Source organism: Heliangelus exortis, chromosome 20, assembly GCF_036169615.1.
Source record: "Heliangelus exortis chromosome 20, bHelExo1.hap1, whole genome shotgun sequence".
Classification (NCBI taxonomy): domain Eukaryota; kingdom Metazoa; phylum Chordata; class Aves; order Apodiformes; family Trochilidae; genus Heliangelus; species Heliangelus exortis.
This window is the reverse complement of record NC_092441.1, coordinates 6,019,844-6,034,415: the sequence shown is the minus strand read 5'-3', so window position 1 is coordinate 6,034,415 and position 14,572 is coordinate 6,019,844. Positions and strand designations below refer to the sequence as shown.

The 14,572-nt window shown below is 50.7% G+C and overlaps 3 protein-coding genes across 4 annotated transcripts; 2 read left to right on the top strand and 1 right to left on the bottom strand.

Moving 5' to 3' along the window:
- The first annotated feature begins 65 nt into the window (after positions 1-65).
- On the top strand, positions 66-7,352 carry LOC139805662 (uncharacterized). Of its 2 annotated transcripts, XR_011729948.1 has the most exons (6): positions 66-210; positions 748-869; positions 2,588-2,686; positions 3,314-3,478; positions 4,744-5,013; positions 5,296-7,352. XR_011729948.1 is itself a non-coding variant. In XM_071764266.1 (5 exons), exons 1-5 carry the CDS (start codon positions 129-131, stop codon positions 4,888-4,890), a joined length of 615 nt encoding a protein of 204 aa, XP_071620367.1. In that variant the 5' UTR covers positions 66-128; the 3' UTR covers positions 4,891-7,352. The 2 variants fall into 2 exon arrangements, 1 of the variants encoding a protein (XP_071620367.1); XM_071764266.1 differs by having other exon boundaries at positions 4,744-7,352.
- On the bottom strand, positions 6,240-9,746 carry MRPL27 (mitochondrial ribosomal protein L27). The gene is made up of 4 exons (XM_071764269.1): positions 9,649-9,746; positions 7,812-7,934; positions 7,107-7,174; positions 6,240-6,656 (listed from the first exon to the last, which is right to left on the bottom strand). The coding sequence occupies exons 1-4, from the start codon at positions 9,668-9,670 to the stop codon at positions 6,450-6,452; spliced, it is 420 nt and encodes a 139-aa protein (XP_071620370.1). The 5' UTR covers positions 9,671-9,746; the 3' UTR covers positions 6,240-6,449.
- EME1 (essential meiotic structure-specific endonuclease 1) lies at positions 9,741-14,170 on the top strand. Its single transcript, XM_071764247.1, has 8 exons — positions 9,741-10,365; positions 10,440-10,567; positions 10,758-10,850; positions 11,213-11,331; positions 11,602-11,728; positions 12,268-12,383; positions 13,185-13,374; positions 13,734-14,170. Exons 1-8 carry the CDS (start codon positions 9,741-9,743, stop codon positions 13,908-13,910), a joined length of 1,575 nt encoding a protein of 524 aa, XP_071620348.1. The 3' UTR covers positions 13,911-14,170.
- Positions 14,171-14,572: the final 402 nt, after the last annotated feature.

The window sequence follows — 14,572 nt, the reverse complement described above, 5'->3', positions numbered from 1 at the left end:
TCCTCCCCGTTCCCAGTGAATGGATCCTGTCTCTCCGGTGGCCAATGGGAGCTGAGGGGGCGGGGTTATTCCCGTGAGGCTCCGCCCCCCGCCGGTGAGGCGCGGGCGGCGTTGCCGGTGGCTGCGGGATGGCGCAGCCCGGGGAGGCTTCGGCGTACACGGCGGCCGCGGCCATGGACAGCAACGTCCTGGCCATCGTTATCGCCGCGAGTGAGTGGCGGGAGGGGGCGGCCGGGCCGGGAGCGAGGCCGTGAGGGGGCGGCTGACGTGCGGGATCAGCCTCCACCGTTGCCTCCCCCGAGGAGGGGTCTCTGCAGCCCCCGGTCCTTCTCTACAGAGCCGGGGACTCCCGAGCGGAGCGGCGGGAGGGGTTGGTGGTGCCTGGTGGGCTCCGTGGAGTAAAGCAGAGGGTGGGCTGGGTGGGAGCCGTGGGGTGGCTGGAACGCCAGTGAACTGGCATCCTGCCGAGGGGGTGAGGGTAAGCCCGGAGCCCCGGTCCCCGCGGGGCTGCTCCGGGATGGGAATGAGCCCTCTGGCTCTTGGGCTAGTCCCTGCGCTCGTAGAAGGAGAAGGATGTTGGGCTCAGAGGGGCTTTCGGCGTCCTCAGGAGGGGCCGCGGGCCGTCCCGGCTCCTCTGGGGTTTTTCCAGGCTGCTGTTTGCTGAGACACCCGGAGGGCGAATGGGGGAGATGGTGGGGAGGCCCACGGGCCACCGGCTTATTCGCCTCTTCTCCCTTCTCCTGGCAGCTGTGTCCACCTCAGTCTTCATCGTGGCCATCCTCATCCTGCTGCTGCTCCTGTACCACCGGGATCCCATGTGCTGCCAGTTCCTCTGCTCCTGCCGCTTCTTCCGGACCCCCAGCCAGTATGTGAGTGTCCCCACGATCCTCCTGCCCAGCGTTCTTCTTCCTTTGTGCTGTGCTCTCTGAGACCATCACCGGACTCCCCTCCCGCAGCTTGGCCGGGCTCGCTGGTGGACTCGGGACCTCCCAGCAGAGTCCCCAACCCCCCTGCCCGGCTGTGCTGGTGGGGGTGATATCTGCAAGGCCTGGCAGAAGCAGGTTCCCCAACTCCCCACGCAGCTCGGGAGGGATGTTCTCCTCCCCCGGCACAGTCATGTGTGGGGTCGGGCTGTGCTTTACAGGGAAGGGGCCCAGCGGGAAGGGGGGGTGGAAGCTCAGGGCAAAGGCAGACAATGCCGCTTGCATCCCGGCAACTGGAGACACACAAAGCCCTTTCACTTCCATCTGTAATTTCCTGGGGCTGCCTTTCAAGTAGGGAAGCTGGTGATGGAAAAAGAGCGGCGTGTTCCCTCAGTGCTTCCTTTGTGGTGGTGGCTGCCTGGGGAAAGCTCAGCTTCCAAAAGCTGCAGGGAGGGCTGTGGGTACTGCTGCAGAGTCCCTGTGACCAGAGGTGACATCCAGCTTTGGTGAGGGGGGGATGGAGAGGTTTGTGCCATGAAAAGCAAATGTAATAGTCCAGCACGGGCTGGGAAGCCCCCAGCAGAAATCACATCAGGAATGGGCTGTGCTGCTGGTGTCCCCTGACTGCTTTGCTGCTTCTGCTACTCTCCCCCTCTTCCTCCCTGTCCCTGGGTGGAGAGAGGGCTCAGACACTGCACTCCTTGCCCTGCAGAGCTGCTCCCCAGGGCTGTGCAGGGTGTGCTGTCAGCTGCAGGGCCTCTGCTGTGCTCGGGCCTGGCTCTTGGGTGGGTGGTTCAAGAAGATGGCATCTTCTCTTTAGCAAAGGGTTGTGTGGACAGATGGATATGGATGCCAAGAGCTATATAGGGAAAGGGAACGTCTCTGGGATGTATTTCCATCAGAAAAAATGAAGTGGTTGTCGTGGTGTGAGGCAGCTTTTGAGCAGGTGTAGCTGTGCTGGTTGTGCTAATCAGTTATTAAAACAAATAGCTGCACCCCCAGCCAGCCCAGCTCCCTGCAGCTTCAGGAATCACTCCATAGAGCTGAGACAAATTGGAAAAGTAAGTCTGTCATCTGTGGTTCCCCCTGTGAATCCCTGGTTGCTCTGGGAGTCTCTGGACTCCTTTCTGCTGGCAGAGATGGGGTTTTTTAGAGAGGGAGGAACAGCCTGCAGCTCTATTCCTGGCTCTGCCTGCTCTCTGCAAGAGGGATCTCTGCTGTTGCTCAACACCTTGTTGGGGAATCGAGTTTAACTGGAGCTCAGGAACAGAGCTGCTATTGCTCTGCAGATTTGCTTGCTATGTTAGCCTGGAGTGACTGTCTTGGTAGATAAGTGTTTACAAATTCTGTAAACCTGAGCATGTGATGGAGCTCTTATCTACACTAGTGGAAAAGTTGGGTTGTTTTTTTGTTGTCTGAATGGAACCCTGCCCTGGGCTCAGGCAGGTCCTGTGCTGCCCAGTGAGGATGTGCCCAAGCTGCTGGCAGGAGGGCAGAGTCTATGAGAGCCCCATGAACCAAACGTGCAGAGGTAGCAGCTCATTCCCTGCCCAGTCCTGCTCCTCGGGCTGTTCTGTGTGAGCTGGCTGAGCTCTGCTCACTGCCAGGTGAGATGTGAGGGATTCCAGCTTTGCTCACCTCTCCTCCCTGACTCCCCACTACAGGACTGCCCCCCACCCTACTTCAGCAGCAGCCAGCGCCTGGTGGGGCCCCAGCGAGGAGCATCACGGCTGGAGAGTGCTGCTGAGAACCCTGCTGTGCAGGTGACTGGAGCTGGGGGGGAATGCTGGCAAAGATCCTGGTGATTTGGGGAAGGGAATGTGGTTACGGGGACCCAGTGAGATCCTGGGGCATAGAGGGAAGGTGCTGGACAGCAGGAGCTCTCTGGGAGATGTTGTAACGACCTTGGGGGGTGGGAGGCAGGGATTACAGAATGTTTTAGGTTGGAAAAGACCTCCAAGATCATCCAGTTCAACCTTTGACCAACACCATAATCTAACTACTAAACCATGTCCTTAAGGACCAGGTCCAAACACCTTTTAAATGCCTCCAGGGATGGTGACTCCACGCCTGACAACCCTCTCAGTGAAAAAATGTTTCCCAACATCCAGCCTAAACCTCCTCTGGTGCAGAGGAAGATGCAGGAAAGAACACCACAGTGCCCTGAGGTGTTTGGGCTTGAAATGCCAGGTAGACAACTCTGGATTTGCAAAGCAGGTCATGGTGTAATTCCCTCCTGGCAGGGAGGATTTCTTCTCTCAGGGTTCAATGAAGGGCGCCCACAACTTTCAACCCCGCAGTAACTTGAGGTGTCACCCGGCCATAAATTTCCAGTGAAGAGAGCCACCTGCATGCTGACATGGTTTTTTTTCTGGGCTGGATTTTTCTAGGGAGATGAGCTGTTCTGTGTTGGTCCCCCCAGCAACTACCAGCTCCCCTCCTGGGAGCAGCCCCGCTTGCCAAGCTACGAGAGCGTGCGGAAGAAAGATCGCCAGCGGGAAATCCATCAGATGATTGCTGAGAGGTTTGGGCTGTGGGCAGAGCCTTCCCAGGAGGTGAGCAAAACCTCCCCTGCACGAGGGTGCTGGCAGGGGCCTGGGGGCAGTTCCCCCCTCCGGTCTGTATCTGGGTTTTGCTTCAGTAATTAGCAGTAGTGAAGGACTCTGTTCGCTGATAGCCTTTATCTCGGTGAGGGGTGGCACAGAGCGTACCAGGAGGCTCCTTTGGTGTACATCTGTGCTGGTTAATGATCCATCTCTGCCTGTGCTGGGAGGCAGGGCAGAGCTGCTGCTGACAGGGCAGGCAGACCCTTCAGATCATCTGCTCAGCATGAATCTAGGCTGGGGGAATGCTATTTTTAGATCTGTTAGGCTTCTATGTTTTTTGCTCCCTTCTCCCAGCAGGACACCTCTGGGAGGTCCCTGTTACCTTAAAAGACTTTATGGCTTATTTATGGCCAGGAGGCTTTACCTCTTATGACATTTAAAATTTGCACTCCCACAATAGAACAGAGCAAAGCATCTGCCAAGCAGGTTCTGCAGCAGTGCCCCAAGAGATTCTTATGGAACAGAGGCCTCATTGACTAAAGCAGAACAGAAACCTTTGAAACCCTGAGCAGAGCACTAAAGGTTCACTCATTCACCTGCATTTAGGGCTCTTAAAGCTGTGCCATAAAGTTTGCTGTAGTCAGCACTTGAAGCTGTCACTAATGATGCCTGCCCTGAAACCAGAGCACCAAGGGCTCAGGACAGTAAGGCCCCAGGGATGAGTAGTTGAGAAACTGCAACAGGAGTTCTTCCACAACCTCCCTGTGTCACTCCTGTCACTTGTTTTGGGCTCAGAGCTAGCCCAGCTCTGCCAGGATAAATGTAATGACAGCCTGGAGATTCCTCTCTGCTGCTCTGCAGTGAGATGTGCTGCCAAAACTTCAGTAGAAAGTCTGAAGGTTCTTCTATAAATCACAGTGATCTCTGATCAAAGGAAACTGAACAGTCCTGTTTTAACAAAAGTCAACTCTATTAGCCTTGTGACTTGTAGTGACAAGTCCTTGAAGGGAGACGTGGAAGAGCAGGAGCCTGGCACAGAGTGTGAGGTGGCAGTGGGGGGAATGTGCCCCTCCACTGCTTCCTGCCCTGCTGTTACAAACCAGTGCTAAGCACTGACACTCCAGGTGCTCACCTCGCCAGCAGCTCAGGGCTCTGGGGACTGCAGGAATTTCAGGCTGTGGTGGCTGTGAGCCTTGTCATCCACTCTGTAAGAAGAGGTGGGATAATCTGGTTATTTCTGATCAGCTGTAATGTTCTTCTTCTCTCCTCCATAGATGCCGCCTCCCTATGAGCATGCTCTGAGGCATCCTCCAGCTTTCTCAGGAACAGGAATCAGCTCAGAGACCTTAGACAGACGTGGGGGGACAGACCCATTCCAGGCCCCCCTCGGCTACCAGACCCAACGGAACACGGCCGTGTGAGGCCCTGGTGCTGCTGCTTCCCCTGCTCAGTGACACAAGTGCCTGGGATGTCGTTCTCCTCCCCAGGGAGTGGCTGAACCTCAGACCTCCACCCAGATTCCCCACCAGCTGAGGCACAGGCAGGTCAGGCCCAGCCTCTGATGTCCCTCCAGCAGTGTGGGGACAATCACAGGGCCACCGCCAGGTGTGGTGCTGAGTGGAGCAACCAGGGGTGCCTGCTGGCTCTTCTCTGGTGACCAACACTGGTGACCAGGTGCTCAGTGCTGCACAGCAGGCAACACCAAAGGGAAGGTCTGCTCAGCCACAGCTCCCCCAGGCAGCTGGTGTTCTCGTACCTCTGTGTGGCACTGCTGCCTGGCGTGCCAAGGATCAGACCTTAGACTCTGATTTATTTTTTTTTTTTAGGTTTTACTTTTAACAGATGCCAGGTGGGAATCCTCACCTCTGAGGGGCAGAAGGAATCTGCATCAGTGTTGCTGTGTGCTCTCTGTGACTGACAGCAACGGGGTGTGGGCTGCAGGTCACGACTGGGAGAGGCTTCAGGGGTTGTGTCACCTGCTGCATGGAATACCCACCAGCGAGATGACCCGTGGGATATGCAGGCTGGGGAAGACAGGAAAAGCATGGAGACAACAGCTGGTGGTCTCCAGGAAGGGTGTAAAGTGAAGGTGGACACGTGGCTGACTCAGTTTACCTACTCATCTTCTGCAGACCACCTAATAACGTCGACACCAGTGCCCTGACACCCAGGTTTGATAACCTGTTTTCTGCTGCAGAGCTGGTATTTTAAATTGTTTACAAGCCCATAGATAAAATGAGATCAGTTTTGCCACAGGGCATTTGGGCTCCTTTCTGTCGAGCAAAATAAGCTTGAAAATGTCATGGAATGACTCTGGGAAGACAAAAAGATAAGCCTTCTGGACTGTGGCTTTATGATACATCCCCAGCTGCTGAGCTTCAAATGTCACCCCAGACTGGTGCATCTTTTACCAGGAACTCTAAAATTAGTCACAGGTTAGTTTTGCAAGTGTGAATTTGCCTCACGTGGCTAGTAAATGGAACACTTTCTGATATTTGAGTTAATCATTGAGGAGAGTTAGAAGGAAACATCTGACTTCCTGGGATGAACAGTTATGTGCAAGTGGAAAAAGATCCATCCTCTTCTACAGTATCTTGAATTAAGACACAACAGCAATGTCTAAAACCAGAGGGAATTATTAGTGGGATAAGTACTGACATATGAGTGATGGTAGGGGGAACTTATCCAGTGGCACAAGGGAATGGGTTCTCCAGAGGAAGGCAGCTCCAGATACCAAATAAGTAACATACACAGCAAGCAGCCCAGGGCCTTCAGCACCCCACAGCATTTATTACACACATACAGACACCAGCAGCTGATCCCAGTGCCTGAACATTGCCCATGTGTGCTTCAGGAGCAAGACAAGAGTCTTACACTGGGATCTTCAGAGCTCAAATGTTCCTGTCCTGTGGTGCCAGTCCAGCTGGAGTGGCCTGTCCCAGCTGCTCCTTCCCAGCTGTCCCCAGGTGATGCAGAAGGCTCAGAGCATGGTGACCAGTTTAAAGCTTCCTACTTCTGTGGTAGGGACAACGTTGATGAAAGTTTTATAAAGAATTGCTCCTTTGGGTAGACGACAGATCACTTCCCTGCTCTCAGTGCTGCGGGGTGGAGGGATGTAAACCTCTTTGGTGTATCTCACAATCCCATCCTCCAGGGCATAGAGAGTCTTGTTACGGCCCATCCCCACCTGGAACAGGATGAGGAGTGTTAGCAAGGAAAGGCTGGAGTCCCACCACCAAAGCAGATCTGATCATCCATCTGCATCGTTTGATATCCTGGCTTCAGCAGCATCTTTGCTTTTTTAAAATAAAAGAAGAGCACACTCCTTGCTTCCAGCAATTGGTGCAGTGGTGCCCAGCACAAGGGAGGAGATAGAAAGCCCACCCTGAAGCACAAGCACCCAGTTTGGATACAGAAGCTTTTGGGACATCCGTAACTTTCAGTCCTTTCCTGAGTCACAGGGACTGTGACTCTGAGCAGGCTCTGTGGCTAGAAATACCAACTCATGAAACCAAATCTCAGGATTAAATAGGGAAGAGCATTAAGAACTAGCCTGAAAGAGCAGAGACACTGAGTACTGGACTCTTGCAGGCTGCTGTTCTAGGAGAATCAAGGCAGGGATGGGAAAGCCACTTACATGAGCCCCTGGGTGCCAGCGTATCAACCTCTGTGTAGCCAGAATGTTTCCTGCGTGCACAAAAGCCCCTGCAACAGAGAAACAGAGCTCCCAAAAGCCATGGGAAAACACAAATGGTTCCAGAACCTACCAAACCCAGCTTTCTGTGGGGATTTTCTAAGGAAAAGTTACTTCAAATGCTAAAGGCATCTAAATAAAAATGCTGTTAACAGGAAATAAAGGGCAATTGATATACAATGGCAAAAAGGAATTCTGGTCTTTGAAAAGATTACTTGTAGGGTACCAGGCATTTTCTGGTTGCTGAAGGCATTTGTTTTATTACCTTTTGCATCAGTGTGTTTTCACTGGCAAAGCTAATAATTAAGAAGCAGTCAGCTGCAAGAACCTGTACTTTGGCTTCTGCTAAGCTGCATAATGCTCCCCTTTGTAAACATCTCGAATGCTCAGCTCTCAGCTCAGCGTGGGGGTAGAGTGCACTTCAGGCAGGAGCTGTCCCACAGCGTCCCCTCCTCCCCAGCACTCAGTAGAGGCAGAGTTAGAAACAAAGTACATTTTCTGACTCGTCCTGCCCTCCTCCGGCCACCCTTGATCCCGAGCTTTTGCTGGAATTCCCTTTTCCTGTCCCCCGGCCACTTCCTGCTGAAATGCTCTCCACCTGACACCCGCACCGTGAAGAATCCAGGGAAATCAGAGACTCAGACCCACCTTCTACTTTTTTGTATCCGTAGCGTTTCCCAGGGCTGCGGCCACCTAAATTTTTGGAGCTGCCCCCGCTTTTTTTGGATGCGCATCTGATGGCAGCCAGGCTCGTCTGGGGAGGAGCTAGGACTTAATTGGGAGCAAGAACAACAATGTCAGCTGAAAAAATAACTTGTTGCATGTTCTTTTCACAGCTTTAATGGGTGAAATTTCATGGAGGCTTTTAAATCAATGGGAAAAGAAAGCTTTAAAAAAAAAAAAAAAAAGAAAAAAGAAAAAAAAGGTACTTCCAAGATAAGTGCTAATTAGACCACCATGGCCTAAGTCCCCTGAAGACAGGACACATCTCAAGCCCTGCTGCTGCCCAAGGAGGACTAAAGTCTAGGTAATGATGTTAAAGAAGAATCCCAAATTCCTCTTTCAGCAAGGCCTTGTAAAATGAGGTATGGGAGCTGTGGGTTGCTTTGGATTTACTTTGAGAAAAGACAAGTTGTGGTCTTTGTTTCAGTATCCCCTTAGCAAGTGTTTTGAAATCTTACAAATGAGAAGACTCCTGCTCAGGGCAATATCTATTAGAAGTGCACACAGAATTCCTATCCTGAGCATACTAACTGGAGGACTTTTGTGCAACCTGTTGAGTTACAATCAGGTCAAGTCAAGGAAAAAAATAAATAAATCAGTTGTTACAGTCACTGATTGTCTCTGGAACACAAAATATCCACAACACAAACTTCCCTAAACAAACAAGACACTGACAAAAAACACACTGGTTTTCTTATTAAGAAAACTGACCCTCCAGTGAACTTCCCTGTTAAAATGAATGAGACATAATTGGTTCTGTTTTAAAATTTTTTCAATACCTCCTTCCATGCAGTTAGCAGGTAACTCCAGCTTTTCCAAATCCCTCTATTCAACCCCTTAAGCAGCAGGTTAGTAGGGAACAGTGGTTATCACAACATTCTGCTTTTCTTACCCCAGTAAAAAACCCTGGATTAATTTAATCTTTGTTAAGTTTCATAGACAGTGAGCTGGAAATATTGTTCAGAAAAGGGAAATTTGGCTCTACTAAGAACCATTAATTTCAGGAGCTTACCCATTATGTAAAAGAAAAGCCCTGAGACCTGACAAACTGAAGGGATGCTGGCAAAGATGAATGAGAGTTACAGTTTCACATACACAAATTCTAGGGAGCTATAGTCTAATTAACATTTATTTAAAAAACTGCAACAAGTTGATTCCAGGGTTACATTTTGTGCTACAGGAAAGCAAGCTCCCTAACAAAAAAATGAACCTCAAAGCCTCAGATGAAAAGTGGTTATCTAGGGAGGACAGAGACAGTTTGTAATTTGACTGAGGTCATGCTGGAAATCAGCAGAAAAACATCTTAATTCTGATGTCCCGCCCACAGGAGGATATTTCTGCCTGTCACGTTTCTAGATTGAAATAGGGATTTTTTTAAGGCCTCCTGACTAGAGCACAGAGAGCAACACCCCTCGCTCTTTGGTCTCCACACATGCTGATTTTTTCACCCTGAGGACAGCCCAGCAGCCGCAGTCCCCATCCTTGGAGCTTTCTGAGCCCAGAAGCCACAAAGCTCTCGGCCCCGCTTCAGAGCTGCCCCTGTTTTCAGGAGGTCAAACCCAACGCCCCTTCCCACACGAACCACTCCCCCCTTCCCCACATCCACCGCCTAAGCCTGAGGTAAAAGACAAAGACCTCGACCCCGAGCTACCGCCAGTGACCTCCCCCGGGCCACCCCTTCCCCAGCTCAGCCTCTCCCCTCAGGGCCGGACCCCTCTGCACCCCGCGGTGAGGGGAGATGAGAGGTGACCCCCGGACTCACACAGCCTCCTCAGCGCCGCCATCTTTGCCGCGGCTCCGCTTCCCCTTCCGGCGGGGGAGGGCGGGGAGAACCCCGGGCTGGGGGGGAGCGGAATGGCGGAGAGGGACCCGCGGGGTGAGGGGAGCCAAGGGGAGGAAGAAGACGAGGAGGAGAAGGAGGTGGTTCTGCCCACCTTGGCCTCCCTGCTGCAGCGCTCCCCAACCTCCCCGCCGCCGGAGCCCCGAAGGTTGGGCCCCCAGCCCGGCTCACCCCGCGCTACAGAGCGGGAGGTGATTGTAGTGGCGAGCAGCGGGAGCGAAGAAGAGGAGGATGAGGAGAAGGATGAAGAGGAGGATGAGGAGGTGGAGGTCGTCCCTCTGATTGAGCGGATAAGGAAGGCGGTGGCTTTTGAGCCGTCCCAGCTGGGCGGTGGGGATGCAGCAGGGGTAGCTGGGGAAGGGCCTTGTGGCAGCAGAAATAACTCTTGTGGAGTGAGGCCCCCTCAGCCTGACCCCCCACACCAGCCTGACGGTCTCCGGGTAAAAAAAGCAAGTTCAGGAACAGCCTCCCTTCCCGAGGAGCTAAAATCTAGTTGTAAAAAAAGGAAAGCTGTCAGCCAGGATGTGCAGCAGAGGAGGAAGGAGCAGGAGAAGGAGCAGAGGAGGGCCCTGGCCCGGAGGAGGAAAGCTCTGCGACCAGGGGAGTGCCAGAAATACATGAGAGTAGCACTGGATCCAGGTACTTGTCCTGCATCTGCCTTCTGTCCACTGTCAGCTCCTGTCGTGGGGACCTGACCCATGCACCCATCTCAGTTCTCTTACAGGTAGAAGGTGGTGGACAGATCTTAAGTGCTCTGCAGGCTGCAAATTATTCCTGTGTGGTTGAGAGTCAGGCTGTTCCCTGCAGCATCTCCTGGAGGAGAAAGACTGTGTCATCTCAGGTGTGGGAACAGAATCTCAGTGTTCTTGACCTCTTCTTTCTCTGTTATTTGCGCTCATTAGTAATTGTATTTAACAACCCAAGTAAATGCTCTCTAATCTTCTCCTTGCCTCAGGATTCTGAGTGGGAGCACTGATGAGCGATTTATAAACAGACTGTTGGTCTGGGTGTTTGTTTTCATATCTGAACAGATGGAAGAAAGTGATGAGTGGACTGAGGAACCAAATGTCCTGGCTCTGCTTCCCTTGGAGGAGTTTTTGTCCATGGTTCACAACTACAAACAAGTGAGAATGCTTATGACTTTTTTGCTCTCAGACATTCCTTGCTGTGAGGGGGTGTTTCTCATCCCCCTTCATGTGGGGTGGAGCTGTGGTTCCAGTAAACCAGGAATTGGTTTTACAAGCCATTAATATATCAAAAACACCTAGTTACATTTTTTCACAGGTTTCTGAGGGGGGAACACTGTCAAATTATTGCAAGAGGGATTATTTATTTTTTCTTTCTGACATAACTTTATAATGGATCAAGTATTGCTTGGTTATCTCTGAAGAGCTGCATGGACAGTTTTCCAGCTGCAGAATCAGAGGTTGCTGTGCTTGCATGTGTACCTCAGCATGGCTTAATTCCTTTCTGTTGATCTTTGCAGGAGGCCCAGCACTGCACAGGACAGAAGGAGACCCTCCAGAGCTATGTAGCTCAAGCAGTGGAGAAAATACCTGGAAAAATCCTGGCACTGGCAGTAGTTGGTGTAGAAAGTTATATCAGGTTAAACTTTTTTCCCTCCAAATGTTTCTCTGTTGTCTCTGGGCTTGGAAAATATCATGGGTGTTTACATTAAGTACTTCTAGTAAAGGCTGGAACATAAGAAGTATTCTTACCCAGAACTTTATGTTGTACATAAAGTTCCACTCCACTTTATGTTGTACAGACACAGAAGCAAAGGTCCATCCAGCCTGTTGCCACAGTGAACAGCAGCAAACACTTGGGGAAGAGCATGAACTCCCAGTCTTACTTTGCTCTTCTTAAGTCCCTCAGGGGTCAGCCAAAAAAGAGATTGCAACCAGCAGCAGCCAGTGGAAACACAGAGGAGGAACAGGGAAAACAGAGAAAAAAGAAAGCTAAGGGTTCTGGCCTGGAGATAACCAGAAAGGATGTGGATGAAGTGAGTACCTTTAAAACAGACATGGAGCCATCAGCTCCTGTCTGCCACTGAACACTTGACCCAATCATTGTTTCTTGGATGGGGGATTCAGCCCCTGTCAGTCTGTGTGTTTGTGTACAGAGCTCTCTGGGTTTGGTTCCCCACTGCTGAGCTCTCTGCCTGCTCTCCCACAGGCTGATGTGTCTCCTTCACCTTGATCCTGGGCAATGAAATGTCTGTCTCAGCATCTCTTGCCCTTCATGGGCTGCTGAGAAAGCTCATCAGGGCTGCCCTGGGCTGGGTGTCCTGTGTGTGAGAAGAACCTGCCCCTGGGGAGCTGTAGCAGCTGAAATAGCACTGAACTGAGTGATATCAACCAGCAGGACACAGGCTGCCCCTAAATACTTCAGTGCCTTAAATTAATTGTTCCTCAAACAGGGAGGGAGTGGATGTTCTTGTCCTGTAGCAAGATGGTGTGACCCGTTTTTGTTAGAGACAAGAGTGAGGTTTGAGGTGGGAAGATTAATTGTTCCATTTTCTGTTTCCAATGATGTTTACAGGTCTTGGTAGATCTATACCTGTCCACACAAGTCCAAGTCAGGCTTTTGGAGAGCCAGGAAGAGCTTGGAGAATTTGCCACCATGTTCTCAAAAGCTGTGGCTGAAGCACCATTCAAGTGAGTAAGCAGATGAGGTTTGGTCGTATCCTCTTTGGAGAGGCTGCACTTTGACAGTGACTGGGAAGGAACAGCAGGTTCATGGCTGCTCTTCAGTACAACACAGCATAGTGATTTTGAAAGGAGCAGGAGACCCAGAGCAGCTGCTAATGCAGCTCCTTCAGCAGAGGGTTTGTTCTTGGAAACTGATGTCCTGCCTGGGAAGGGGTGAGCACAGACCCTGGTTTCATACTGCAGTCTTGACATCAAGCAGAGCTCTTTTTCTCAGTCTGATTTTAGGAGTGGGAAGAGAGTGCTGGTAGGGTTGGTCTTGTACAGCACCAGCTTTTCTTCTTCAATATGGAGCTGAGAGACATTACTGAGGGTGAACCATATAGCTGCTTCCCCTGATAGGAAATGACAGCAGCATGTTGCAGAGTGATAGCCAGGAAAGCCACCAAAGCCATCTTGTGCAGTCTCACACAACCCTGGTGTTCTTGTCACAGCAGCTGCTGTGTCTTGTGCCTCAGCCACGAGAAGAGATGTGGTGAAGAATGCCATGTGAAAGTGTTTTATTATGGTTGACAGTCAGAAAGGGAGTTCTTGTTTGCTGTTTTTTTCACATGTGTTGGCTCATGTCAGGGATTGTTTCCTTCCTCAGCAGGAAATCCGCGTCTTAAAGAAGGAAATGGGCAATGCCTGCAAAGAAAAAGGGCTCAGATTTTTATCATTTACTTTGATGCCAGTGACAACAGATGCAGAAAAGGGATTTTCTTTGTAGTCCCGTTGTTTCATTTGCTTTCCAATCTTTGTTCTCCCCAGGCGAGAGCAGGAGAACACAGGCTTCTCTTTCTACTTTGAGAAGCGGTGGTGCGGAGGGGTGAGGGTGCAGCCCTCTGGGAAGGGTCTCCTGGAAGTCTGGAAAAGGCAGATACAACAGTTCAACCGTGTCAGCCCCGAGATGGCTGAAGCTATTGTGTCTGCCTACCCTTCTCCTCAGCTTCTGATCCAGGTAAGGATGCCTCAGGAGTACCAGTACTGGGTGTAGACAGCCAGCTGATAAAAGGGGTACAGGAAATCATTTAATTGGTATTGAATTTGCCACGACCATCCTGTGTGAACTGTAAGGTGGTGGAGGAACTGATTGCTTGGCTCCTACTGCCTTGGCCTGAGTACTGTGGGAGCTGTACTGGTTCTGCATCATCCTGTAAGATCCCAAGTGAGATCTGGGGAGGTACCAGGTGGAAAATGAGTGTACACTGTTAAAGGCCAAAGTAGTCACAGGTGCATAACCTTAGTTATTTTTTTTTAATTTTTTTTTTTTTTTTTTAGCAATAGATGATACTGTTTTTTCCTTTTTGTTGCTTTTAGGCCTACAACAGATGCTCCTCAGAGCAGGAGAGGGATTACCTGCTGGCCAACATCACTGTGCACCGTGGGGAAGGTGTCACAGCCACCTCCCGGCGCATCGGACCAGACCTCTCCCGGAGAATCCATCTGCAGATGACTTCTCATGATCCTGATCTCTGCTTGGATGCCACTGGGTAGCCCCAGGGAAGGAAGATTTTGCAGTTTGGCTGGTTGAAGTGTTCAACTTCCTTCTGGGAAATGGGTAACAAATAGAATTGTGGATCTGAATTTAAGGACTTAAAAGATTCAGCCTTTATTGTAGCAGAAGGCTGGATAAAATCATGGAATTGCTGTAGCTCACTCAAGACATTTGGTCAGCATCCATAAGAGCACCACTTGCACATGGCTTATAGTTCCTTTTGTTTATCTTCTGAGGAAATAAATAATTTTGAATAATATTAATGATCTGTGGTTCTGAACATGACACCTGGAATATAGACAGGTATGTCATCTGTTGAAAGGAATACTTTCTCTTGCTGAACTGCAAGTAGTTCTCTCTCCAGTGTGAAAAACTCTAATGCTAAAAACAACATTGTGGTGCTCCCCCAGCACCTCCTTTAGTGAGGTGCAAGAACTTTACCTCACAAAATAGACTCTCAATTTTCCTCTGTGGCAGATGGGAATGAGTAAGACTAATTTTCAGCTATAAATTTAGACTGCCCTGATTCAGTCTCCAGACTGCCTAATCTACAGAAGGTCTTGAAATCTGATTATATGTGCTGGAATTAGGAGGTCCAAACAGTTGGCAAAAAAAAGGCTTTCTTTTAATTAGATTGGGGAGCCTGCTCACCCGTCCACAA